Source organism: Centruroides sculpturatus, unplaced genomic scaffold, assembly GCF_000671375.1.
Source record: "Centruroides sculpturatus isolate CEXI.00-Female unplaced genomic scaffold, Cexi_2.0 scaffold808, whole genome shotgun sequence".
Taxonomy (NCBI): Eukaryota; Metazoa; Arthropoda; class Arachnida; order Scorpiones; family Buthidae; genus Centruroides; species Centruroides sculpturatus.
Window position 1 is genome coordinate 293,033 of NW_019384985.1, and position 26,539 is coordinate 319,571.

The 26,539-nt window shown below is 30.3% G+C and overlaps 1 protein-coding gene and 1 pseudogene across 3 annotated transcripts in view; one reads left to right on the top strand and one right to left on the bottom strand.

Moving 5' to 3' along the window:
• The first annotated feature begins 84 nt into the window (after positions 1–84).
• LOC111632892 lies at positions 85–1,761 on the top strand (annotated as a pseudogene).
• Positions 1,762–4,462: 2,701 nt separating this feature from the next.
• LOC111632902 (inhibitor of nuclear factor kappa-B kinase subunit alpha-like) overlaps positions 4,463–26,539 on the bottom strand; it is a 66,832-nt gene continuing 44,755 nt past the window's right edge. For all 3 annotated transcript variants that reach the window (XM_023377429.1, XM_023377428.1, XM_023377430.1), the window contains exons 9-19: positions 25,211–25,402; positions 23,962–24,182; positions 23,790–23,891; positions 22,047–22,099; positions 21,906–21,970; positions 21,461–21,573; positions 21,337–21,386; positions 16,353–16,455; positions 11,526–11,670; positions 11,113–11,456; positions 4,463–5,199 (exon numbers count right to left, since the gene is read on the bottom strand). In XM_023377429.1, coding sequence (XP_023233197.1) covers positions 5,085–5,199; positions 11,113–11,456; positions 11,526–11,670; positions 16,353–16,455; positions 21,337–21,386; positions 21,461–21,573; positions 21,906–21,970; positions 22,047–22,099; positions 23,790–23,891; positions 23,962–24,182; positions 25,211–25,402 — 1,503 coding nt within the window. In that variant the 3' untranslated portion in view covers positions 4,463–5,084. The remainder of the gene's footprint in view (positions 5,200–11,112; positions 11,457–11,525; positions 11,671–16,352; positions 16,456–21,336; positions 21,387–21,460; positions 21,574–21,905; positions 21,971–22,046; positions 22,100–23,789; positions 23,892–23,961; positions 24,183–25,210; positions 25,403–26,539) is intronic.

Sequence of the window (26,539 nt, forward strand, 5' to 3'; positions counted from 1 at the left end):
TTCAAATTTTATCCTTTTTTCTTGTCAGTCCAGTAAAACTTCTATCCTTAAGACTATCCAAAAGAATTACTTTTTACCCAGAAAATGCCATCTGAAAATCTTGTTGGGTAAATTCAAGGGTGCTAACTTATGTTTTGGTGTCAGTATCTGGGCAGGCTGCATTTAGATCAAATTTGACATTTTTAGACAAGACCAGAACTCAAACGGTTGAACTGTCAAAAGCCAAAAGTGGGATCAGTTTTCCAAAAAACTATATTGCTATTCAGTTTTGGTTTTTGATGTTATTTACATATTGTAAAAAAATTAAATATTCCTTTCTAGTGAAGTTGAAGTAAATGAAAAGAAGGATCGTGTAAATGATGCTTTGAATGCTACTCAAGCATCAGTAGAAGAAGGAATTGTTACAGGTGGAGGAACTGCTTTATTGTGTTGCCTTCCTATCCTTAATGATATCAAAGCTGAAAACGGTGATCAGAAAATAGGAATTGATATTGTGCAAAATGCACTAAAAGTCCCATGCATGCAAATTGCTCAAAATGCTGGTGTAGATGGTTCTGTAGTAGTACAAAAAATTATAGATTCACCAAATGAAGTTGGTTACGACACTCTCTGTCGGCAATACGTTAATATGATTGATGCTGGAATAATAGATCCAACAAAGGTTGTAAGAACAGCCTTGATGGATGCAGCAGGTGCTGCTTCATTACTCACAACTGCAGAAGCTGTTGTTGTTGAACTACCAAAGGAAGAAAAAGAAATGCCTGGCATGGGTGGAATGGGAGGCATGTATTAGATCTTGATGTTGACAAAAAATTCATTGCATTTATAAACTGCATCACAATAGTCATTTAATAGAAAATATTGCTGGTCATTGTAATTAAGTAGCATTATACCACTTTTGCTTTCAACAGCTCAGTTAATTTGGAAACAATGAAATTATCTTCACATAGAAAATAAGTTAATTCCAAATATCATTAAGTTCAGTGTTTATTATGTATGGCATGCTCATCCTTTGGGTCACAACCTGCTTTTGACCACTGTGACTTTTGGATTCTAAGATCCTCAAGATTGATTCACTATCAGCAAATTCATCTATGTCTGTTCAAATTGTCTTAGCATTAAATGGCACTGATAGGCTTGAATGTTGACAGACCCTTTATGTAAAAAAATTAAATGCACTGTGAATTATTTTTGGACAGTTTTTAGATAGGGCAATTCTAATAAATCAAGTTCTTGTGACTCAAATGTACTGATTTGTTGCAATATTACAATGTTATTGTGCATGTTCTGAGCGATTTGGAATAATGTGAAATGAAATTATTGCAAAAAGTTCATGCATGATATTTTTTGGAACGACTCTGAACAGTTTTATTGCTCTCAGATAAAATTTTGAAGTCCTTTTTAAAAGCTTTATCCTACTTTGACAATTATTATTTTTTGCAAAGAAAGATGGGGGAAAAATTTGTTTGTTTTCTTAGTGTCACTACTGAAAACAAGTACAGGATAACTTTAATGCTAAATGATTATTTATAGTACTATCTTTATCCATGTCTGTTTCTGCTCCATGTATCCTATTGGCCTTTTAAATTTTCCCTTTCTGACTGTCTGCCAGAAAAATCACAACTATCAGCACATGAAGCAGTGAAAAAATTACATAGTTTTTAAATTTCTGATAGACTTTAGCTATGGTTATACCATCTACACTTTCATCCCCAAGGTTGACACTACTGCGATTCTTTGCCACTTTTACCCTAGTTACATCCTCACTCAGCTATTTACAGGACACGGCAACTTTAATAATAAGCAATACTTGCATAGATTTAACCTTGGGGACAATCCACAATGCGATTGTTGTATTCAGGAGAACCAAACACCACTTCACTTAGTTTTTTGCTATAATAGGTACTGTACAATCACATTAGGGATAATTTAATGAGAGCTGCTATTCTTGAAGGGTACGATTGGACTTGCAATCTGCACCAACTCATTCACACATGTACAGCGTTCCATCATCTACTCGCATTTATATCCCTTAGTGGGGCTCTTGAGAACACTCACTCCAGAGGCACGGATAGCAATTAGCTTTTCCTTGCTTTGTTTCAACTGTTGGTATATAGCTACCTTTTAACTTTGTATTTTAATTCTTTTTTCTGTCTTCTCTTTCAGTCTAAATTTGCTTAGTCCTAATTGTAAGTTAGATTAGGGACTATTAACTTGGTTTCCAATTAGGATATAGGTTAGGTTAAATTAGATTAGGGTTTGTTAGCTTTAGTCCTCTGGTTAGGTTCATCCTAGGTTATTAGGTTAGTTTAGTTAATGAGTAAAGTTAATGTTTAAAAAAATAATAATAAATAAAAAAACTGGGGTTTTTCCATTTGTCTCTGTTGGTCTGTTCGTCTCGTCTAGTTTGTCATTGTGTTCATTTCCTTTTCGTGCTGTCTGTCTAGCTTAAGATTAAGATTTGCGATCACGTTCAGTTTTATTAGTATTAAGTAGATATGTCTTCCTACTAACAGCCACTTGGCACTAACTTCTACAGCTATTTGGCACGCAATTATTGGTGTTCGCTACACTCAAATTTACTTTTAGACCCTTTGGGGGAGTACGGCCTTGCAGCATAAAAACTGCACACCAACATCAAACATAGAGGGTACAGTAGCCATATGTATGCCATTCAGAGAGATGATGCCTTTCTCTACTATCTATCTCCTCTCTCTCCTCCTTCCCCTTCCCCTCTTTTCTGCTGGCTAAACACTTCGTGTACAACCAATGTCTTTGTCTTTGGTATAACCATACATACATGAATCTATTTTGATTGACACTGACTGTGTAACTGTCAAATATGACTGTGGAGTCAATATTTGATAGAGAAAAACTTTTGACTCCAATTCAGTTTTTAAATCTCCATGTATTAATAATGGTAGCCTATTAAAATTAGTAAATTTTACCACCATCATGTGAATTGTCAAGTTATTTTTTAGACTTTCGAATCAAATTTAAGAAATAAAGATAAAGACAGCCACTGTCAAAAATTGTCAGATTATTTCATATATTATTATTGTTGTTAAGAATGGAAATTAAACTAAAAGATTAAATGACTATCACACTATAAAAAATTAAGATTTTAATTGATCAGAGTTGGGAGTCGATACATTGCTTCCAGCTCCACAGCACCGTCCATAACTTAAAATTTCAATATTTTTACATAATAAAAAATAGCACCTGGTAGATTCTGTTTTTATTTCTGTCAGGTGGGCTTGCAAAAAAAGTTTTTTAATGTCTAGATAGTGGACCTTAAAAGAGGGGGCAGCAATGGATTCTGGTTCTGGGTTTAAAAGACACATTTTCATTCTTTAATAAACTTCAAAAGCTCAAAATATACACTAATTAATGTTTGAAATTGTATAAACAACAATTGTGACAAAAACTTTTGTAGTATGGTAAAAGTGAGAAATACACGAACATTACATAGCAATGCTGCTTCTTACAACTTGTGGCACTTAAATATGATGATAGTGACCTTGTACCGAAAAGTTTTTCTTCAGTTTAAGTAATAATCACAACAGTCATTTCAAGTTTCACTCAAAAGATATCAAAAATAATTTAAAACACTTCATATATTCAACAAATTAATATTCAAATTAGTTTTAAATTTCTTACTTCTTATAAAAATATGAAATTGAAAATAATTTTATACATTTCTTATGTACAGTACACTATACAGTTTTAAATTTACATTCATTAATCTATTTGCATCATAATTTTAATAATATCTAATCTCTATTCGGTATAACAATTAGTTTCGCTATGCAGGAAAAAACTGTAGAATGTATTTACATTCGTAAATTTTTATAAGAATAATCACAAATTTATCAATTTAGAATTGAAAAGGCAACTTTCACTTACTGGCATATAATTGGCATTGCTTTTTCATACAATCTATTTACTGTAGAGGACAGAGATAAGTGCTTAACATTATTTTCCACAAATGAAAATGTATGCATGCTTTTTAAACAGTTTATAAAACATTGTTGCATATACAAGGTTCCTACTCAAATTTTTGTTTTAAATTCCCTGACCCTCACATTCCTTACAGTATGGCACATTAACAAAATAAAACATTAACGTATGTGCATAGTAAGTTGAGTAGTGCTTCTCCAACTTTTTAACTGGTTATTTTTTCTAATAGTTATATATTTTTTATGATCAATGAATTAGTAAAATCAAAAATAAAATAAGAAAGACAGAATTATGACATGTCTTCTGTACACAAAACTAAAATGTTTTATTAAATAATAATTTATCCTGTTATTAACTCATAACTGTAAAACTTCATAGCTTTGAAAAAAAAGAAAAAAGCCATTAATTATTATTAAAAGAATTCAATATAATCCATGTATAAATTTATTAAATTTGTCCTTTAATAAATTTTCCGAACTTTTTCCCAGTTTATTAATATTTTATAAAGTTTCAGAAATCACAAATTGTTTTATGTGATCAAAATTATTAAAATGAAAAATAATATTAATTCAAATGGTATTATTTATCAAGTTATTTATCATTTTTTCCATCAGTTTATTAACATATTCCCTCAAATTGAAAGTGTAAATTGCAAGAGTTAGAAAGTTAAAATATTTCAAACATTTTTTATCAACATTAGATTATTAAGTGTTAGATTTTTCTTTCAAACTTATAATATTGCATAATTAATAAAGCAGTTTTAAAATCGAAAAAGTATTTAAAAATTTAAAAATAACAATTGATATTGTTGTATGCTTGTATATTTTGTGTGCTATAATTTTGGGGAAAATTTTGGATTCTGAAAATATTCTGCACTCTCTTTTCACAGTTGCATTGTATCACAATACGTCTGGCTGTCTGCAGACAGCTACACTTGGCCAATCATTTTGTCAGCAAACAAAATCAACAAGGCAACCAAGGAAACAAATTCCCTGACTTTCCAGGTGCGTAGGAACCCTGCATATATGAATAACAAATTTCTGGCACTTTGTAACGAAAGCTGTCGCGTAATATTAAAATAATCGATTATATATAACAACTCGGGCATTTTTTTCTTTTTTCCTTCACGTTTCTTCATTTCTGCTCTGGCGTTCGCATTTTAATTCTTCTTCCATCCCTTCTGAAGGATTATCTAAAGTTTTGCATTTTTCTGATAAGTTACTTATTAAATAATCCATTCTGAAAAAAAAATAAATAAATTAGCATAACAGATTTGACCATAGACAATTTAATTTTTAAAACAGTTATCTAGAATACTTAATAATACCTATTAATTCTTGCTTTGTTTTTTCTTTTCCAGTTATATAATACTCCATTTTATTCACTAACTTTTGATACATGAATTACAAAAAACATTCCATTTTTTCATAATTGCAAGTCCATACTTTCATTCATTTGTTATAGTAATGTAAGACTAAATTTATATGGCAGTGTCATAAAAAGAAATGATGCACAAAAATCATTTTTACAAGAATATATGGAATTTTTATTTGTGATGTGACTAATTTTCATAAATGTTATTTCTAAATATATGAGAATTCATCATAATGTCATTTCCCCCCTTTTATTAATCATTGTATTCTCTTTTTAACAGATGAAGAAAAGTAGGAAGAGTTTATTCATTTAATTTTCAGAATTATGCAGAAAAGTTTGAAAGTCTTCAAAATATAGTTGTAGCAAGAGAGATAAATGGTATGTTCTACCATAGGTACAATTTTAGTATAATTAGTTGACAGGTTTAATAACCCAACATAATTGACTTTCATCTCATCTGAAAAAATCTTTCCATTTTACTCATTTCTCAATCTTTTCCTAACTTAATAACAGTTTTATAGATGTCTTAATCATTATCGAATTAGACTTTAAAGACAAGATTGGTCAGTTTTTGCTAGACTTATTGATAATTTCAACAGAAACTAGTCAGATGGACCCATATTTAACACCTTTGGACTAATTTTTGTTAACGACAACATTTTTCTCATAAATTTATATTTAAAAAAATTCAGTCAAACTCTCCCAATTTGTCACTGCAAATCACACTATTAACAATATATTTTTCCTATGTAAGACTTGTATTAGTTTCCTTCCAAGTGTATTTAAACTTGAACCTTTTTACTTTTCTGATTTCTTAATATATATGAATTCAGTCCTCTCTACTAGCTTCTTCACCTCCTATCTAAGAATTAAACTTGTTAAATTATCCAATGAGATGAAATCTGATTATAAAATTCCTCTTCAAACTATTAATCTGACTGTTTGACTATAAATCTGATGTTCCAGTCTTGAGTAAACCAACAGAATTAACATCAAAACCTTCCAAGAAATATTAAACTACATTTGTGAAGCTACCAAAATAGATGATTGTGATCCCTCTACAATTAATGTATATTCTCTTTATTCAAAAATACTTTAAAGAATATTGCCAAATTTTGATGACTTCACTGCTGGACTTTCTATTTAAATTCTTTTGAACAAGGGAGTTTCGTGGTTTGTTTATTAGCTTGTAAATTGTTCTATTCTGGAAAAAGAATTTATCTTTATACCTTGAAACTACAGTAGAATATTAATTGAATGATTTTTAATTAAGCTCTTTATCCAGTATGATTTTACTTTATTTATGTAGTTTTTATTAATTTATCCAATGTTAGAAATGATCTCAATTTACAAACAATACCAAAAGTAACTCTGATTTCAACTGTTAAACAGCTCATAATTTGCATATTTAAATATTTTTCATGATTTTGTAAGTTATTTCTTTCAAAGTAGAAATCTTTATCTGATAAGAATCTGGCATGAATAATTAAAGTTTGAGCACTGTCTATTGGTGTTAATAAGGTTTTGTGTTTTATTCCTCAAAGCCTTATTAATGCCAATAGACAGTGTTCATAAACTTTTATCTTCTGCAGAAAAATTAATTTTCTTAATTCTTGGGACTGATTTCTTGCTGGTTTTCTTTTTTTTTCCAGAAAAAATCTGTTAACTTATAAGTCAATTTTCTTCAATTAGAATTAATAGAAGGTCTACATAAGACAGAATTAAATTAAGATATATTATAATTCATCCTTTCATTTAGTTTTAACTATAATGTTTCATGTTTAATTTATAGATCCTCTCCTATATATAATTCCATCACTTTAATTAATAATCACATCTGAAATTTATTTTTATTCTTTTCACATTTCAATTAATACTTGTCTTAAAATATCATCATTGACTCTATTTAAACATGAACTGCTGAAAGATTTTTAACTTAAAGCAGATCTGGAGAGGAAATTTTTAAAGTTTATAACTGTTTCTAAAATCAAATGCATGTTTCAACTGGCTTTTCACAATCATTAGTGGTTCAATTTATCAAAGATTTTTATAATATTGTTTCCCACTTAAAGAATGAGATAACCACTGTATCAGTGTTGAATGATTTTTATTACTTATATCATCACAAGCACTTCGTAAAAATCACTGCATGTTCGTCATGCCAAAAATATTATCCACTTAAACTTTGTTTAAACCCATGTACATCAAAAATGTTATAAAAATAAACTTTAAATATTTTTAAAAAATATAGACAAAAAACAAACCTAAAATCAAGTTAAGATGGTTCACTGGTTAAGGCTTTACTTTCATAACTCACTATACACGTTAATTTAAACTAACATTTAGTGAAAATTTTTATTTTGTAATGCATATTAGGCTTGTTTAGCCTATAGCTATACACAACTGTAGTCTAAATGAATTTCCTGTTCTTGTACTTTGCACCTTTTGCAAGTCTTCAGAAGTCTTAATTCAATTGGCTTCTGGTAACATAAGAGATACTGTATGAAGCTAAATCAATTTAATACTTGTCTGACATTTGTTTGCAACTAATATTTCATAGTGGTCAACAGCCAGACCAATAAATTCAGGTGTTGCCTTGTGTTCGTGCATTCGTCGGCAATTGTCAAGGTGGCAATTATCAGTTCCTCTACTATTCTTTGCCTCAGGAACTATAAGTTTTGTTTCCTACCATTTGGGTGTGATATGTCTATCTGTGAGAATTTATTATTTTTTTTCCGGGTCATTCTCGTGTTTATCAATTCTAGGTATGATATTTACTGCTGGTATACTGTACCGTTTGACTGTCTGGATCTTGGCTTTGGCTATCAGAACTTTACCCTGCTTCTCTGGTATTGACAATCTGTCTTCTCATTGTTTACCTTTTGTCCATGATTTAGTTGTCTTAAATTGATAACTTTGTCCTGACTTCAAACAACAAGCAGGTAATTTGATGGTCTTATTTATAATATCCAAATTATAAATAAATTTATCAAAATATCGAAAGTTCTGGACTATTCCTCCAATATACTCAAGCTCTTTGACTCTTTGATTAGTTACTTTGTATTTGTTGTCCAAGAAATATTTCAGAAGCAACTTAGTGCATTAAAAACAAACTTGTGTGTATGCCTTTCTAAAAAAATTTTTTAATTGTCTAAGGAATAGAATGCTTGTTTACAATAATCATAAATAGCATGTACCAGTACATAAATAAACTTAAAAAGGTTTAAGTATTTAAATGTTTTGGTTGTAAATTTTAGAATTTTTGCTCAAATTCTTCTGAGATGTTTAAATAATTTTGAACCAGTAACTGTTGTGGAATGCTAGTTGGAACATATTTGATTTTACATAGGTGTACAGTAAGACCTCGTTTAGCACTTCTTTGATTAACACTGATTTGATATAATGTGATCTGTTCATTGTTCATATAGACTATAATACAATTATTCCTGGACATGAACCAATCAGCAAAAGGTGGCAATTCATCTTAGCGCTGTACTTCACCTAAATCTGTTTGTTTGGCGCAATTTTGGAAAAAGTATATCATCGCGGATGCCATAGGCAATATTGTCTTCGCTTGGCAAGGATTAACTGATAATGCATGAACAGAGTGTGGAAGAAGGTATGGCTGGAGGTATCTAAGGATTATCAATGAGAAGAGCCTATCATTGACCAAATTGTCAACCTAATTGATACAGCAGGACTAGTAGATTTAGTTGAGCAGGATATTGTGCAGTTACTGCAAGTTTCTGGTGATGATATTCAAGAACTGGTAGAACTAGAAAATAGTGATTCTGAAAACAAAGAACTGGCTACAATTTCCTTAGTAAAAGTTTGGTAATGATGACCAAAATCGTTATTCAAATTGTAGCATATAATCCAGATTTTGAAAGGAGTGTAAAAGCAAGATGAGGTATTTTGGATGCAATCTCCTGCTACCGAGATTTGTTTAATGAAAGAAAAAGAAAGTGACAAATGATACTAGATGAATTCATTGCAAAAAATCAAGAATTTCAGAAGAACCAGGACCTTCATTACAAAAATAAACTTTATATTTCTGTGTGCATATGTTTGTGTTATGTAACACATATTCTTATGCAAATTAATATATAAATACACAAATTTTACTTTAATTTCCCTATTTTCTGTGTGTTAAAATGACCTTGTCTAATGCTGTTTCATTTAGCAATTTGTTGTCTAGGAACACATCCTAAGCACTAAACGAGGTCTTAGTGTATCAAATGAAACCTTAAAAATGCAATAAAATTCCAAAAAGTAGTATGATTGGTGAGGTTCACAAAATGACCAACACAGAGGATGGCAGCACCATCAGTAACAAGATGGCTGCCTCACTATAAGAATGTACTGTGTTTTTTGAATAGCAAAGTTGTCAAACCTATTGAAATTCATTGCATGATGACAGTGCATTGCGGTGATTCCTATTTGTCCCTGCAGAAAGTTTCGAAGCGGCATAACTTCTGTGGAGGATGCCCCATGATGGACAAAAACATTGTGTTAGTGAAAGAGCTTGTAAAGCAAAACAGGCATATATGTCTGAATGAAATAGCCTCAATTTTGGAATTAGTTTTGGTTCAGTGCAGAATATTGTTCATAATGTGCTGCAATTCAATGAAGTGTCTGCAAGGTCAGTTGACTGCTGAATTGAAAGATTGCATCAATGCCTGTGAAGAACTTTACATCGTTTCCACATTGAAAGTGGTGCATTTCTGGACAAAACAAACCCAGGTATCATCACCTGTAAAAATTATCATCAACCAGAAATGAAAAGATCAAGGAAGAATGGCACCATAGCACATTGCCAAAACCAAAAAAATTCTGCACTCAACCACCAGCAGGAAAAGTCGTGCTCACTCTTTTCTGGGATGCAAAGGGAGTAATTCTGGAACATTACATGATTAGGAGTGACAGTAACCAGTTCTTCTTATGCAAATCTACTGAAAAACCAACTTCAATCAGGACTAAGCGACAAGGACTTCTGACTTCAGGTTATCGTTATAGCATGACAACACCTGACTGCATACAGACTGTTTGAATCAAATTTGAATGTCTCATATACCCACCTTATTCACTAGACCTTTCCCCTAGTGACTTTCATATGTTCAGACTGCTTAAAGAAGCGATGGGAGGCAAGCATTTCAGAAGTGATGAAGAGGTGAAAATGGTGGTGCACAAGTGGCTACAGTCATGACCAAAAGATTTCTTTAAACATACCATGTCAAAAAATTATATTCTCTTCCTTGATTTGAAACTCTCCCTTCTCTGACTTTAAACATTAGGTTTAGATTTTATTCTTTTATATATCTTTTCTTATTTACTTTTGTTTTAAGGTGGTCGTCTCTTCTTTGCAGTGGATCCAGATTGGGTTCTATTCTCATCAATATCGAACAAACCTTCAAGACTATTGATATTCTTTCATTCTATTTTGAGTCAAGTTTTACTTTTTTTCTAAATTTTTGACCCATCTAGGGCCATTTTCAGTTTACATGTGCTGTTTGTTTTTGGTGTGCTAAGACAATTGGACTTGAACATAAATATATAAAAAATAAGAAAATAATGGCTTTTGATAACCATATTCATGTGAAGTTCAAAAGTGTCTAAATTTTGAACATTACACTTAAAAGAATCAAATGCACATTTTTACATTGTCCATTCTATTTGTTTTTTGATGTACTAAAGTTGGCTCTAGATGGACTGAAAATCTGAATTTTAAAAAATTTAGATTTGGTTTACTTAAACATGCATCATTATATTTTTACTTACTTGTTTCTTAAATCTTCACTCTCCTCTAGTAATCTTAAAGAATCTTGATTACTCCTCTCTCGAACAGAGTGCATCGAAAGAGAACTCAATAAGCTATCTTTAGATGAAGTCGAACACTGAGATAAGAGAGACCATAAATTAGGGATAGTATGCTGATGCATTCCAAACATCAGATAATTAGCATAAGACTGATCCATATATGAATTGTTTGCACTTGTCATAGGTTCTGCTTGTGGATGAAAACTGTTTTGCTGTGAAAATGAAGCCAGACTAGTTTGACTATGCCTTTCGGTTACTCTCTGGTTGGATGACGATTGAGGCATTGTCATTTTCAACTTATCTATCTAGAAAGAATAATGATTTTTTATGATAAAAGTTTATTGTTTTTATTACACAATCCATAATTTACTTACAGTATATTCTAGAATTGTCCATAAGTCATTTTGTCTCATTAGTTGAGCTGTTTGCACTTCTTTAGAAAATTCTTGAATTTCAAGAGCTAAACTTTCTAATTTTGGTTGTAATTCAATTATGTCTTTTTTCATTTGTTTTAGGTTCCTAAAAGGTTTAAAAAAGAAATATTACTATGAATTCTTTGTAATTTTGAATAACATTGCATTAAGATTTTATTCTTTATAAACTAAACAAGGAACAAGCATTACATCAACAATAGATACCAACTCTTGTAATTTGTTCTTTTTAACATTTGGATGTCTTCATATGCAAATCTATATAAGCAAATGTCACATGGGCAGAACCCTTTTCTCTTTAGGCCAGGGGATTGGCAGAAATACACAGCTTTTCCTCAACTATACAGAAATTAGCCAGAAAAAAGTTTGTGAAACCATGCCTGAATGGTGGGGAACAAATTTTCCTCCTCAGTTTACAGATAATGGCTTTTGTTTTAAAGGTGGCCTTTCCTTCTTTGCAGTGGACCCGCACCCTTCTGGAATGGCAAGTTATGATCATGTTCCAACCATATCGTGCACAAATAATCACACAAATCTAATATCCTTTTATCAACTGCACAATTCGAGCCTGGAAATAATAGAGATAAATCACCTTTCCCTACAATCACAACAAAATATATAACCTTCCATGTTTTGAAACCATGTTGTATCTTTGTTTGTTTTATAAATGCAATGTAGTGTAATAACGATCACTTGGCACTATTCATCAACGAATGATGAATAGTGCCAAGTGATCATTATTACGTTACATTGCATTTATAAAACAAAAATATACAGCCTTAATCAGTTCTAGTAAGGAGTAAGAACAATCAGAAAATAATTTGCAAGAACAATGCACAAAATTTTATCTTTTTTCATATTAGCATTTGTTAGAATTAGGGGACATTCTAACGTGAGAGATGAACAATCTGTGCAATTAGTTGATGTTAATGAATTAAAATTTGAAAATTTATTCCCCCTGTACATTATAGTTAAAAAAACGAGAAGCATGCACAACTTACAGAAGATAGCAAAGCCATTGTCATACTAATGGGTAAATCATTTCTCCTGAGTCTGGCAAACTATCCAGGGCAGAGACAGGCTTTGTTTCTCTGGCTCGTTTGAAATTAATTGTTAAATCCTTGGAGATGGAAACAGTGAATAGAGGTGTAGCAAAATTGGAAGTTTCAAGTTAAAATATTACTAGGAAGTTGTAACTGGAATGCATGAAAAGCCAAAGCCCCTTGGTAATAATGTTGGTACAGCAAACAGAGAAAAGTATGAGAAAATTGTTGATCTGGACTAGAGCAAACTGCCAAATTAGTAATAGGCTGTACAGTGACAGGAGAAACACTTCCAGTAATACATAATTGTAAGACATCAAATGAAGTGTGAACAAACTACTTATTATGTATTCTCATACATAATAAGTAGTTTGTTCACACTTATTATTAAAAGGTCATATCTGTCAAAGGAAATTGCACTGAACGAATATTACTTGTTCAAATATGAGGATAAAGAATCAATGACATCAATGTTTTCAAGATTAGAAGGAATAAGAGAGAAACTGAGAATCTTCGATAAAAGTGATGATGATGATTCAGTTGTATGCAAAATAATCATTATACTTCCCCCAGAATATAAACATTTTGTAACAGCGTGGGAATCCGTGGATGAAAACAAAAGAAATCTTGAGATACTGATGGCAAGAATAAAACTTGAGTCTAGACTTAAACAGAGAGAGATTAAGAAAGATGCTGGACAGGTTAAGGCTTTGCATTGTAACAGCAGATACAGTAAAAGGAAAACTCAAAATGGAACAGAGAAAAAAAAAAAACAACTTTTGTGTCCTGTCTTGTTGCATCCAAAACTATAAGCAAAAGCAAAGTTTTACTATCTGCAGAATCTGTGGAAAGAAAGGACACATTCTTTCCTACCCACCATATGGTAGTAATATGACAATCCATACATCTTGTTTGGATTGCATTTGATTTCTTTCGATAACCATGCTTCAGTTTCTTCTTTGTTACACTAATGTTAACTCCTTTTTCATTTTACACTTTTTGGCAATGGTTCAAAGAATACAGACAATACACCTCTCCTGTAGTGATAAAAGCAGAAAATGATTCAGAGATGCTGGCTATTGGAGAAGGTTCCATAGCTGTAAAATTTTCTCTCAGCAGATGTGATAGAGTAAATTTTTTCCACACTTGGGTACATGAAGAACTCTTATCAACTCTACACTTTTATATGCACAACATTAGTTGAGAAATGTCATGAGTCTGATAATGAAGAATGTTTTCTAAAATGTAACAGGCAAATTGTAGCCAAAGTTGGAAGACTGTACTACATATTTATGACAATAGTAACCCAAGAGGGAGAAGTACATATAGTGAATGCCATTGACCCCTTAAAACTTGGCATGAAAGACTAATATTATAAAGAAGTAAAGTCTGTAAGTTTGGATATAGAAGGTAATCTGTGAAACTACTCATCCGATTTCAAAAATTCTTTCACCAATGTTTAGAATGGACCTTCAGGGTGGACATAGGCTGTATATTATTCTGTTAAACATTCATATAAATTAAAAGATATCATCTAGGTAAGCATTATATTTCTGATGTCAGTGGGTGGTGAGGGGCAAGACGTATATGTTTATGAGGTAGGTTACCGCACAGCGCAGCCGTGTCGTTGGCGAGATATGCAGTACATGTGTCTGAACTTGTATTATAAAGTTGACACGGGGAACATATGCACATAAGTTCACTTTATTCAAACTCTTAGTCTTAATGCATGATTTTATATTTAAGAATAATTCGAGAACATCCAACTTATTTTTCAAATTTAATAAACTAGAAGAACCTAGAAGGGGTTATGAAAATATTTATCATTTACAAGGGAACTGTCGGAGCGTCTTCTAATAAATTTTAATAAAATTTAGTTAATAATTACATTAAAAGTATACAAACTCTATATTAAATTTGTAGTATTCACTAAAAGTGTTAATCAGAGTTATTAGCAATCAAATGTTGTACTATTTTATAGTAATTTAACACAAATATGCAAATTTTTAGTAGTGAAAGGGTCGCGGAGGAAGACGGCAAACTAACCAAATTGAATAAATTGAACATATTTTTCATTCCTACTGTGGGGGAATGGAATGAAAACTAGTAAATACAATGCAATTGCTTTCTTCTCACCTATGTCTACAGCATAATTTCAGATTTACACACATTTTATTAATTTTAGAACTTTTTATACAATAAAGTTAATTATCATCAAAGTGGATGCTTCCTTCTTAGTACATAAATCATATGTTGTCCTTAAATACCATGTTGGACAAAACAGTGTGGTCTAATAAGAAGTCAACTCCCATGTTTGGAATCCTTACTTTCAAAACAGATTGGGGCCTGAATATAAGTTGACCTTTTATTAATCATTGAAAAGTCTGCAGTATTGTCATTTCTGTTTTCTATTTTATTGCATTATTCTCTGTTATGACCAAATTGTTGGTAAAACATTTCTCAAAACCCTTTACAATTGTCTTCATCAACAATCTTTCATAATTCTAATGTTCTAATTTTTAAATTTCATAGATAAGAAAATATAATTGAATATAACTTTCTAAGTAATTTTGAAAAGAAAGAAATAGAATTGATTCCCAAATATTTGTAAATACAATTAGTATAAATCTTTGAGTTGTTGACTTTTTTCCTGTTTATAAAATTTACAAATTGCATTTAAATCATACCTACATGATCAGAAAATTGTACTCAAAGGGTTTTTGCTTTATGGAAAAAAATATATGCATTGGGCACCTATAATGTGAGTGATAAAATGCAACTTATTGCTTCTTTTTTTGTCAATATCAATAAAAGAGAGGGCATTGTCTCAGTTTTGTTCTATATGTGCCTTTTAGGACTGCCAGGCATATAGGCTTTGTTGTATGTGTATGTATAATTAAATTTATATGGCTTGATACATATTTCATGGGTATTCCAGAAAGTGTACTTATGGTTTTATAATCTAAAATGAAACCTAAACTTTGTTTACTCGTGTCTTAAGAGTTATAAAAAATTCCTCAATTCTTTTTATAACATATACTCATATCAAATACATAGTTTATTCTGTTATAATCCTAAAGTTCTGTGGTAAATCTTTAATAATCTTTCAACATGCTTTTATAATCACTCAATTATTAGAAGTTTCTAAGAATAAAATAATAAAATTCCCATAGAGGTTGCAAAAACCGAATACAATAAAAACAGCTTATTATTAGCAACTGCAGCATGTCAGGTCAAAACTCGACTGGTGTTTAGCATAGATGAACAATCAAACTGACACTAAAATTTAATGCTGATTAACACTGTACCACTAACAATTATCTAAACCAAAGAAAAACATTTGACCTGTGAATCTATTACAAAGTTTTTATTTTTTGCTCCCTTTAAAACTAGGAAAAAATTTCAACTAATATTCTAACCAGTAAAGATGACAATTTACTATGGCTTTCTGGCCACATAATATCCAAATTCATACTGTTCTTGATGTTTCCCATTCCTTACTCATGTTGGCAAATCTAATTGTATCTTAGGAGTGGACTTGAATTACAAAGTTGCAACTGTCTATATAACCAAACTGTGCTGGTGCAATTCTTTGATTTGTCAACACATGCATCTTATTTAACAATAGTCAATCATATACTAGTAAATGATTACACAGCGAGTTAATTAAAAACTTAAATTTGTCACAGTAAAATACACAATACATAAAATATTCATTCATACTTACACCAAGGAACTGAATATATCTCCCAGTACTTTATCTTTTTGTTGAATGTAAGAACAGACTAGTTGTACCATTTCTACATTATCGGACGGAATATTTCTTTGTTCTGTAATATAAAGTGGCACTATTAGAAACTAAATACCGATGTGAGAATCCATCCTCGTTAATCTTACGTTTTAATAAAATATATATAATTTGATAGAGGGGGAAGTAAAAAGTACAGTTGTCATTTTATCTGTCAGGTACTTGTGAGAAATATGATTATATGAATTACATTAAAACATTTTATAGAAATATAGCACTTTTGGTGATATTTTAGCCAGACTGGAAATGTTGAGGAGTTGATTCCTGTCATACCATGTATTGATTCTGCATAAGGTTTAAATGTAAAGGAAAGTACAAAATGTTTAAGACAAATTTAATTGTTTACAATGAACACACGAAACAAAGACATTTGTTTTGTAAATGTAAAATTTAACTTGATAACATCTGAAAAACTCTTAATTTTCTCTTCTGTCACATATCCTCACTTCTGCCATGCATGTATTAACACATACAGTAGAGCGTCGATTATCTGAAAGAATTCCAGTTGGCAAATTTAAATTTTCGCCAGTGCTGTGGTGCTGCAATCTTTGGCTATGTCTTGGGCTACTCAAATATTTTACGTTTTTGATACTAAATTAACTTCTGAAGTATTGTTTTTATATTTCTCAATATATTATTTTTTTATTTTGTACAAACAAAATAAATAAATTTTTAATGATACAATAGTCTTCATTAGGCTTAACATCGACAAAAATTCAACGCGAAACGATACACAACGGAGAAAAATTTCAACATGGGATAAATTAATATATTTTTTTGTACATAATCGGTTATCTGAAATATCGATTTTCTGAACAGTCCCCAATTGATTCGGATAATCGACGCTTTACTGTATTTAAAAATAAGAGCACATACAGTAGAATCTCATTTTAACATTGTTATTCCAGGAAATCTGTTGTTCTGCAAACTGATGTAGCAGGACTGGGGGAAAAAAATATAATTTTTCCCGCTTTTAGCAGATCCATAATTCAGAATAACTGATATTTTTTCTAGCCCCACCTATTTGAAAAATGAGAGAGCAAGGAGCTAATTGTAATAATAATAATAATTAAGTGTTTCAAGATACTAAATTAAAAATAAATTGCAAATGGAACAATATAGGTGCATAATTGTCACGGTTTACATTGCTAATGTTGCAGCTGCATATCACGCCCTCCTGTAGTGCATTGATTAGTGACAGGAAGCTACTTCTGACCCAAGTGTAGTGCCAAAATTTAGCAAGGCCATCAAGTCTTCCAAGTCATAAAGACCTTTGAAGAGTTTTAGCATAAACAAACAGGATATTGTCATGATTTAAGAAAATGCCCAGAATGTTATATTCCCTTAAATTCTGACAATTAATATATTTGTCATCTGCCAGAATTCCATTTTAGAACTTTCTACTGGAGAATTACTGATGGAAACTTTAAAACATTTTCAGCTTTTTTTATAACAGAAATAAGTAATGAAAGGCATTATTAAATAATAAGTTCTGCAAAAAAAGTAAGATTCAAAATGTATTCTGTTTGTAAAATGTATTTACACAATCAAATCTACAAATAATGAATAAGACAAACACAAAATTCAATTGAGTTCACTATTATTAGTGGTAAAATACCATTTATTGGACTGGAATGATATAGTAAAGACTTAAATTATTTTCCAGTAATAGTTAATTTGAACTTACTTGGAACTGAAAATATACAAATTACTTATTTACAAGAAAGATTGGAAAGGAAACTTACACACAAATATGAAAAAAGTTGAATTGAATCTTCAAAAAAAAAAAAAAAAAAAAAAAAGCAGAAACAATATGGTACAACTCTGCCAACAATTTGCAGGTACAATATCTCCCCACCATCTGGAAAGGACCCATGTATGCAGCTAAACCACAGGATTGTCATCCTGAAGGGATAGTACCATAGAAAAACTCATTTCTAGTATGAAAGAACACCACAAAGAACTCTTTAATTGATTTCATTCTGAAGGTTGCCTTCCATCTAAAGATCATAAAGATGAAGATACATGGCAAAAACTAAGAAAAAGCAAAAAATAGTTTAAGAACAACAGCATCATCCTATTAAAAGCCAATAAAAGTGGATCAACTGTACTCGTGAGAGAACAACATTACAAACCCCTCTTGAACCAGTATCTTATTGATACATGTTGAGCCTGTCAAGGAAGGGTATGTTGACAAACTTCATGCGCTTTGTCACTAATTTACCCGCACCACTTTAATAAAAAATTAAAATTGAGCAAGGCAGTAATCCCTTTCCAACATATTTAAACTTTTCGCCTATGCGAAAACACATGCACCGAGCAACACTGTATGACCCATAGAAGGCCAAATCACCTATTCACCCCTTAGAAAATGCCATGCATATCATTCTTAAAAAACACTTAAAAACTTACAATTTCACCATCAATAACACAAAGCAATGAAGGTTTAATTATCGAGTTAAGAAATCATGTAGTAATGTAAATATTACAATGCTGGATTTTACCGCCCTTTACTCTTCAATTAACTTCTAACTATGCTTTTGTACTCTGAGAGATCTCTTATTACACAAGCACAAAGACATCCTAGAGCTAGCCCATATGCTATGTTATTCATCATTCTTTCAGTATAATTATAACACATTTGTTCAACGTAAAGGAGTACCCCATGGGCTACTCCCTATCAGGTGACCTTTGTGAGATGGTAATAAAATTATTAAGAAATTAGGTAGTATAATTTTTTCTATCAAAAATACACATTTGCAAAAGATATGTGGATGATAGATAGTATTATTATTGTTCATTTGTTGTATGAAGTTATTAGTCCCTATGGTCTTACTATAAAATTAGACCAAGCCAGCAGCACAGAAGTACATTTCCTAGATCTCAAAATCAACATAAAAAATAACTGGGTCCTTACAAAAGTTTACTATAAACTGACCTAAACACCCTTATATATATATAAAAGATTGCAGCCTTTATGACCTTAACCAAATGGGCTTTTACCCACTGTACAAATTATTCTGATACAATCAAAGAACAATGCACGGTTACCCCGAAAAACTTAAGAATTTAACCAGTACAATCCCCCAACAATACTCACAACTTAGACCCTAAAAATAAAAACAGATTAATCAAACAGAAGCACAAGCCGTATCATTCTAGAATATACCACAATATGCTATCACTGTATAAAGAAATAACAAACCTAAAAGAAACAAAATTAACTTGCAGACACAATCCTACCATCTTTATACCCCTGGTACCCTAAGATTATTATAGTCTTATCTTTTCTGTTCTTAAGGATGTTAAAGTTTCTTTGAAATATGGCAGATTTGTCTACAAACTTGAATATATTGCACGATTTTCCTTCTAATCTTTTTCAGAGCTCTTTCAAAAAGTGTTCCATCGAATTTTTTCTTTCATTTGTCCATTTCTCACCTGAAGAAGAACCTTAGGTTTGAAAATGTTAATGGCAACTTTGTGTTTGAGAAAATGCACTGTTATTGGTTTTTTGGATGTAAGTTTTTTGAATATATTGGTTCCACTACAAGGTCACTCAAAATAAGACTAACCAAACACAAACCAATATTGACAAAAAGAAACTACACACTGCCCTGGCCATATACACAACAGAGGTGTAAGCCTTCCTCGACAAGGCCATCATCATTAAAAGATCAAAACATGACCACTCCATCAAGTTACTGGAGGCATTAGAAATTTTTAAATCTGAAAAAAAGGAACATTGCATAAATTTTAAAGAGGAAAAAACAACTATCATAGGCATGGCAATCCTTATACGACCACATGATGTAACATGACTTAGGGATAATGAAAGTTCTTGGTTTTGTTATACAGTCTTTAAATGTTAAAATTAACTGTATACTTTCTATTTTATATATTCTGATATATCTCTAATCACATTTTATAATTTTTCAAAAAAACATTGCTTTGATTTAAGCATTCTATCAACAAATATAGAATAAAGACCTGAAGATCAAAAACATTAATTCAAAACAGTTTTTTTAACTAACTAACTGGAAAATAATTTAAGATTTTAGAGCAGTGGTTCCCAACATGGTCACTACTGCCCCCATGGACAGTGAGTAAATCTAGGGCAGGAAAAAAGTTAGTGAATACTTCACTCTAACGCAGTGATTCCCTATTATTAGTTTTTTAAGATAGAGAATAATAAAATATTTAGTTTGCTTGCTTTTAAATAAATATTACTTTAAATATTTGTTGTAATGCATGCCATACATTTCTGTAAACAATATTAGTTTTACATATAATTTTTTATATACAGTATTTATATAATTAAAGCCTACATGCAAGGTTATACAGTACCATAGTGTACAGAAAAGAAAATATACACAAGTATATTACACTAATCTTTCAAATATCGTAACATCCACCAGAAAAATACGGAATAAAATTTTATTATAAAACATTAATTCTAACTCCTGTATTCACCAACACAATTTAGAGTTAAAAGTTAACCAAACTGTGATTGGTTAACTTTTAACTCGTGTCGGTAAATATGGGGGTAAAAAAAGTTAAAGGAGATTGTTGAATATTAGTTATTGGATGAAGGAGATGATATGGTGACAGGGCTAACCATATCTGCTTCCAGACTGGGGATGTTACAAGGTGCGAACTGCTCAAATTCAAATTCTAACAGTTTTCATGCTTCCGCTTCATTTGGATCAGCCATCATGTGTGTGAAATAGTGTAGTTGAAACATCGTAAGTCAAGAAGCATCTGTAGTTATTCATTGCTGAAGTCTCATAGAACCCAGCCAATATATTTCCAGAAAAATCCAAATATTTTGTTTTCTTTTTACTGTATTATGTACTTCAAGTAGAAGTGTTTTTTTTCATAGAAAAACAATTTTTATTTAGCTTACCTTGTGTTTTTCTCTTCAGACGATGATAGGCATCTAAAATCTTTTGATATCTGGAGAAGAGATTATCACATATAAATATTCAGTTACATTAATTAAGAAATAACAAATTAAGTTTATTACTTACATATCTTCCAAATGTTTTGGCAATACTAAATGATTATATGGATTCTTTTGAAACTCCACTGTTTTTATTTTAGCATTTGCAGAATTTATCTCCAAATGTGCAATTTTTCTAAGCTTCAAAAAAATAAAACTATATCTTAACTGTAATATCAATTAATTAGATTTTATTATTTACATTGTCATAATATAAGCTCATTATTTCATAAGAATTACAGAATAAGACTAGAATGAGTCTTGTTTGAGAACTAAATTTTGAATTTAAATGCATTTCAACTTTTAACTATACTATATTCATTTTCAGTTCAATGCTTTTAACCAGATTATGCTCATTTTTCTTATTACATTCATTTTCATTAAGAATCTTTATGTTCCTAAGCAATTCCATAATTGAAAATCAGAAAAATTAAAATGTTTGTAGAATAAAATGGTAAATTCTAAATACTTACAAGATTTTCAAATTTTTCTATAAGATCAAAACTCTTCTTCCATTTATCATGCATTTTATTAGAAGCTAAAAGTATTAAGGACATTTTAAAATTATTTTTGAAGGAACTTTTTACCTCTGTAGTAATAATAATGAAACTTACTTATGCCATTATTTCTTGCTTGTTCTTCATACTTTTTTAAATCTTTTTCTAAACTAAAAATAAGAAATTGAAATTTTTTTTTAACTTTCAATAAATAAATGCACAAAGCAACTATCTGAACTACTCTGCTGCCGTCTTATTCTAATGATGTTTGTCTTTGTACATCTTTACTTATTGCTCATTTGTGAAACAAGTGAAAAAAACTGCATTCATTAAGTAAAAATAAATCATTTTTCATATTTGTTTCACTAGTAAGTCTGCAATTTGTACAATTTTTTAATGTCACAAATGCTTTGCACAACTTATAAATATACTCAATATTCTTGCCATAATTTTATTAAAAATATATCAAGTACCCAAATAACTGATTTTAAAATGATAAACAGTTTTGTACTCTCAACATTCAACTGTCTGATATATTTCATCAGAAATATATCACAAACAGCTTTGTATACATAGTAGTATGAAAAGTTTGCAGACTTGGAATTTAGTTCCTTACCTTGAATAGTTTATAACACCAATGCACAACCATTTTCAAATCCCCTTGGATAACGATATACTTTTTCCAGTGCTTGTACAACTTCTGAAAGCTTTGCTGTAAGCCATCTTTTACAACCATCCATAATACTGCCTATGATGCTGCAATGCTAGTATTTGATGACTCAAAATGATTTCAGGCTGTTTATGACAGATGGATTCATCTAAATGCCACTTGGAAAACCCGAAATTTGTCTGTTTGCCTGAGTCCATCTGTCATAAACAGCTTTTGTAAAACTCTGCTCTAATATTAACAAATAGTAGTTAAATTTTAACATACAAAACACATAACACAAGAGTTTGGTTCTTGAACATTTATTTGTTTTCCTGGCTGTTATTTATACAACATGGGGAAAGTATTGGAATCATGTGAAATTTGACACTCTGGATTTTTTGAAACTCCTGAACCCAAAAAAGTTAGATGCTAATGCACATGTATGTGTGCAGTAATTTTTATTTCATTTAATCTTTCAGGATGGGGTAAAGATTAAGATAGAAAATTTGGCATTGTAACTTGTATTCAAGGTGCATTGATTCTACTAAATTTTAGTGGTTGAAGGTCAAGAAGATGAGGGATAGAGGGGATTGGACTTAATTAAAATTTTACTTGTTATCATTTACAACTTTAATTAATAATTTTGAGGATGGAGATAAAGATGAAAATTAAAGCTTTTATTATTTCTTAATAAAATCTCGTAACCAATAGTATTGCAGACAATTTTAACTTTATATTTATGCTAATGTGTTTTAGTATTAAATATTTTTCACCAGGAAAGTTATGTAATTCATCATATTTTTAAAAATTGTGACGGTGCACCTGTACTGTATTGGAAATACTAGCAGATTCACAAGAAAAATTTGAATAATAAGATCACAAATTGTCATTAAGAAAGTTAACACAAATTGCAAAAAAAAATTTTTGGAAATTATTTTTGTTGTGATTGAGTTTATATTCTTTAGTTTAATTAATTCTACATAATAATACAGTCGACCCCCCCTATAAGATCGTTGATTTTTCCGTTTTATCTGAATTACATGTTGTATGAGTCACTTAGATTTTACAAATACGTGTGCCGGGCTGTGAACGGCTCACATATTTGTAAAATCTAAGTGACTTGTACAACATGTAATTCAGATAAAATGGAAAAATCAACGATCTTATAGGGGGGTCGACTGTAATAATAATTTATTTAAATACAAACTTACCTAATCTTAAAAAATTCGACCTTAGCAGACAGGCAATTTTTCTCAATTGCTATTTTCGACATTGCTTTGTACGTAACCGAATTAATCGACACGATATGCTCTCTATATAAATCAATTGGTTATATTCAATAATTATAATCTTTGTGTTTTATTTGCATTTACTATTACTCACACATTTATTTTATAGGCTTGTAGCAATTTCTGACAAACTGTTCTTTCGTTGTGACATAAATATAAGGCCTGAGTCCAAGCGGATTTTTGGAGCTCGTAATCCATGGTCAATCTGGGACTACGAGTCATTCTGGCCACCAGAGGCGGAATGCATAGTTTAGTTCCACTAAATTCGTTGAAATTACATTTTTTAGATAAAAACACAATCGATTCGCCTTCTTCCTAAAAACAAAGTTAAACTTTTAATCTAAAACTATCAATTTGAAAAAAACACACAAATATTTAGTAGTAAAAATTCTATTAAATTATTTATGAAAAAGATCAGATCATATCTCTAATTTGAAATCTTATTCAAACATGTAATAAAGATCACTTTAAAAACATTTTACTTTCTAATGTTATTGGCTTGCTTACTTCATATTTAAGCTTCTTAACGTCGCAGATAATCTGTATTAAGTGACACCTCAATTAAACAGATATATTAAACTGAATCTGGCAAGAATTATTTCCGTTATAATATGTAGTTATACCATGTATGACATTACCTGTTTAGCTGTTGTGTAAATAATAATCAAACTGGTTGGAATAAATTTTAAATGTAAACTTTAATCTGAAAACGCTATGACAATTAGGTGATATTGCAGTTACATTTGTTTTAATTTAAAGCAATGATCAAAAGTAGGAGAAAACAAATACTACAAATTTTAGGAGTAAAAGTTTTATCATTAAAATACTTCTTGGAACCTCATCAGACCCAAATGGAATATTTTTTTCTGACTAGTTTTTTGAATATTCACATTTGTTTTCTCCTGAATTAAATGGAATTGTTAATATTTTTGATCAGTTACAGAGTATAAGAGAAATACATTTCTGAACAAATATGTTGAACATTGTTTTCAGAGATAAAGATGGTTATTTGTAACCAAATTTATAGAGCAAAAGAAAGGAAAAAATTATATATTTAGTAACAGTTTTAAATAATGGAAATTAAATTTAGATTGGGAACAAAAATTTCCTGCTAAACTGATAATAAAAAGAGAAAAAAATATAAGATATTAATTTGGAATTTGATAAATTTTAATTCTTTTTAGAAATATTTTAATAAACATATCAAATACAACTTTTTTCCTGATAAAATAATTTACAAAGTTTTAATGAATTTGTTTGCCATGATAGCTTATATTAAATACATACTACCTTACAATTATTAAACTGATTAATTTATGACATGTTTAAAAAGCAAAACTCACTGGATTAGTCCAAAGTTGCACGGCATTTTTATTCGGGTCAGGAAAGGAACCATTTGGCAACAGTATTTCTTGTTCGTTCTTAGGTATGCCAGTTTCTGACTCAAACAAGACTTGAATTTCTTCTAAACTTACATTATCTTCCACTTCTAATGCAAATAATCTGCAACTTTCAGTGCAAAACACTTGAATGACCTGTAATATAAATGGCATAATTTTAAACAATTATCTATTACAGTGGTTACCAACCTTTTCTAATTGCATACCCCTTGCCAGCCTATTTTCCCAAGTTTTATTTCTTGTGTTTGTCAAATGCCTTGGTCAATTACACAGCACCGTACAATCATATGTAAAAGGATTGGAGAAAGGACAGATAATTAAAAAAATATAAGCAAATTCATCTTTATGATAATGAGAAGAAACTGTTTCATTCTTTATTATTCTTGGCTTTCAACATCTATATTAAAAAAAAAAATACACTTATGATATGCTATTGATACTCAAGAGTGAGTATCAAAGCAAGTGTCTTATATTGTTGTTTTCTCCAACATTGTGAATATGTATTTAATGTATTTGAGAAGAAAAAATGAAGTTATATAAACGAAAACCAACTCAATACACATACTGCCAAATTAATATTTGGCTATTATAAGACTAGTAAATAATTAGGCATAAATCAATTTGGCCAGAGATAGATGGTTATGCTACCATCTTCTAGTAAATTTAATAAGTAAAAATAAATTTGTATTTTTATTTTAGAATATTCTGGAAGAAAAGAATTGGCCTGGAGCAAGACTTAACCTGCAACTCTTACTTGATGTACAATTGCACTACTAATTATACTATGCTATCCTGACCCCATCTGATTTTCACTGCCAGCACTATTAATTAATTAGATATAACCATACTAGTGACTAGGGGTGAAAGCTAAAGTCATTCCCCAGTTCACACTATGTTATATTGAATTAATTAGTTAATAATTTAAAATATTTAATTGATCAAATCATTTTATTGAAGCAGTCTTCACATCAGAACATTGTCTGACTTCAGAAATTTATTAAATGTATGTGTACTTGTTTTTGATTTGTAAAGAATTGTGAGATATAAAAGACAAATAAGCTGAATTATTTCTTTGTAGTGGAAACTTCTAACTAAAAAGAGCAAAAATTCATGAATTATTTTTCTCATATGAATTTGAATTAGCTATTGCATGAAGAAAAACAAAATTTAAACATTGGAATGCAGCTAATCAAATAAGACTAATATGTTTATTACCTTCAAAGTTATAATTAATGCATTATAGATATACAAATATAACTGTTATTTGATTAT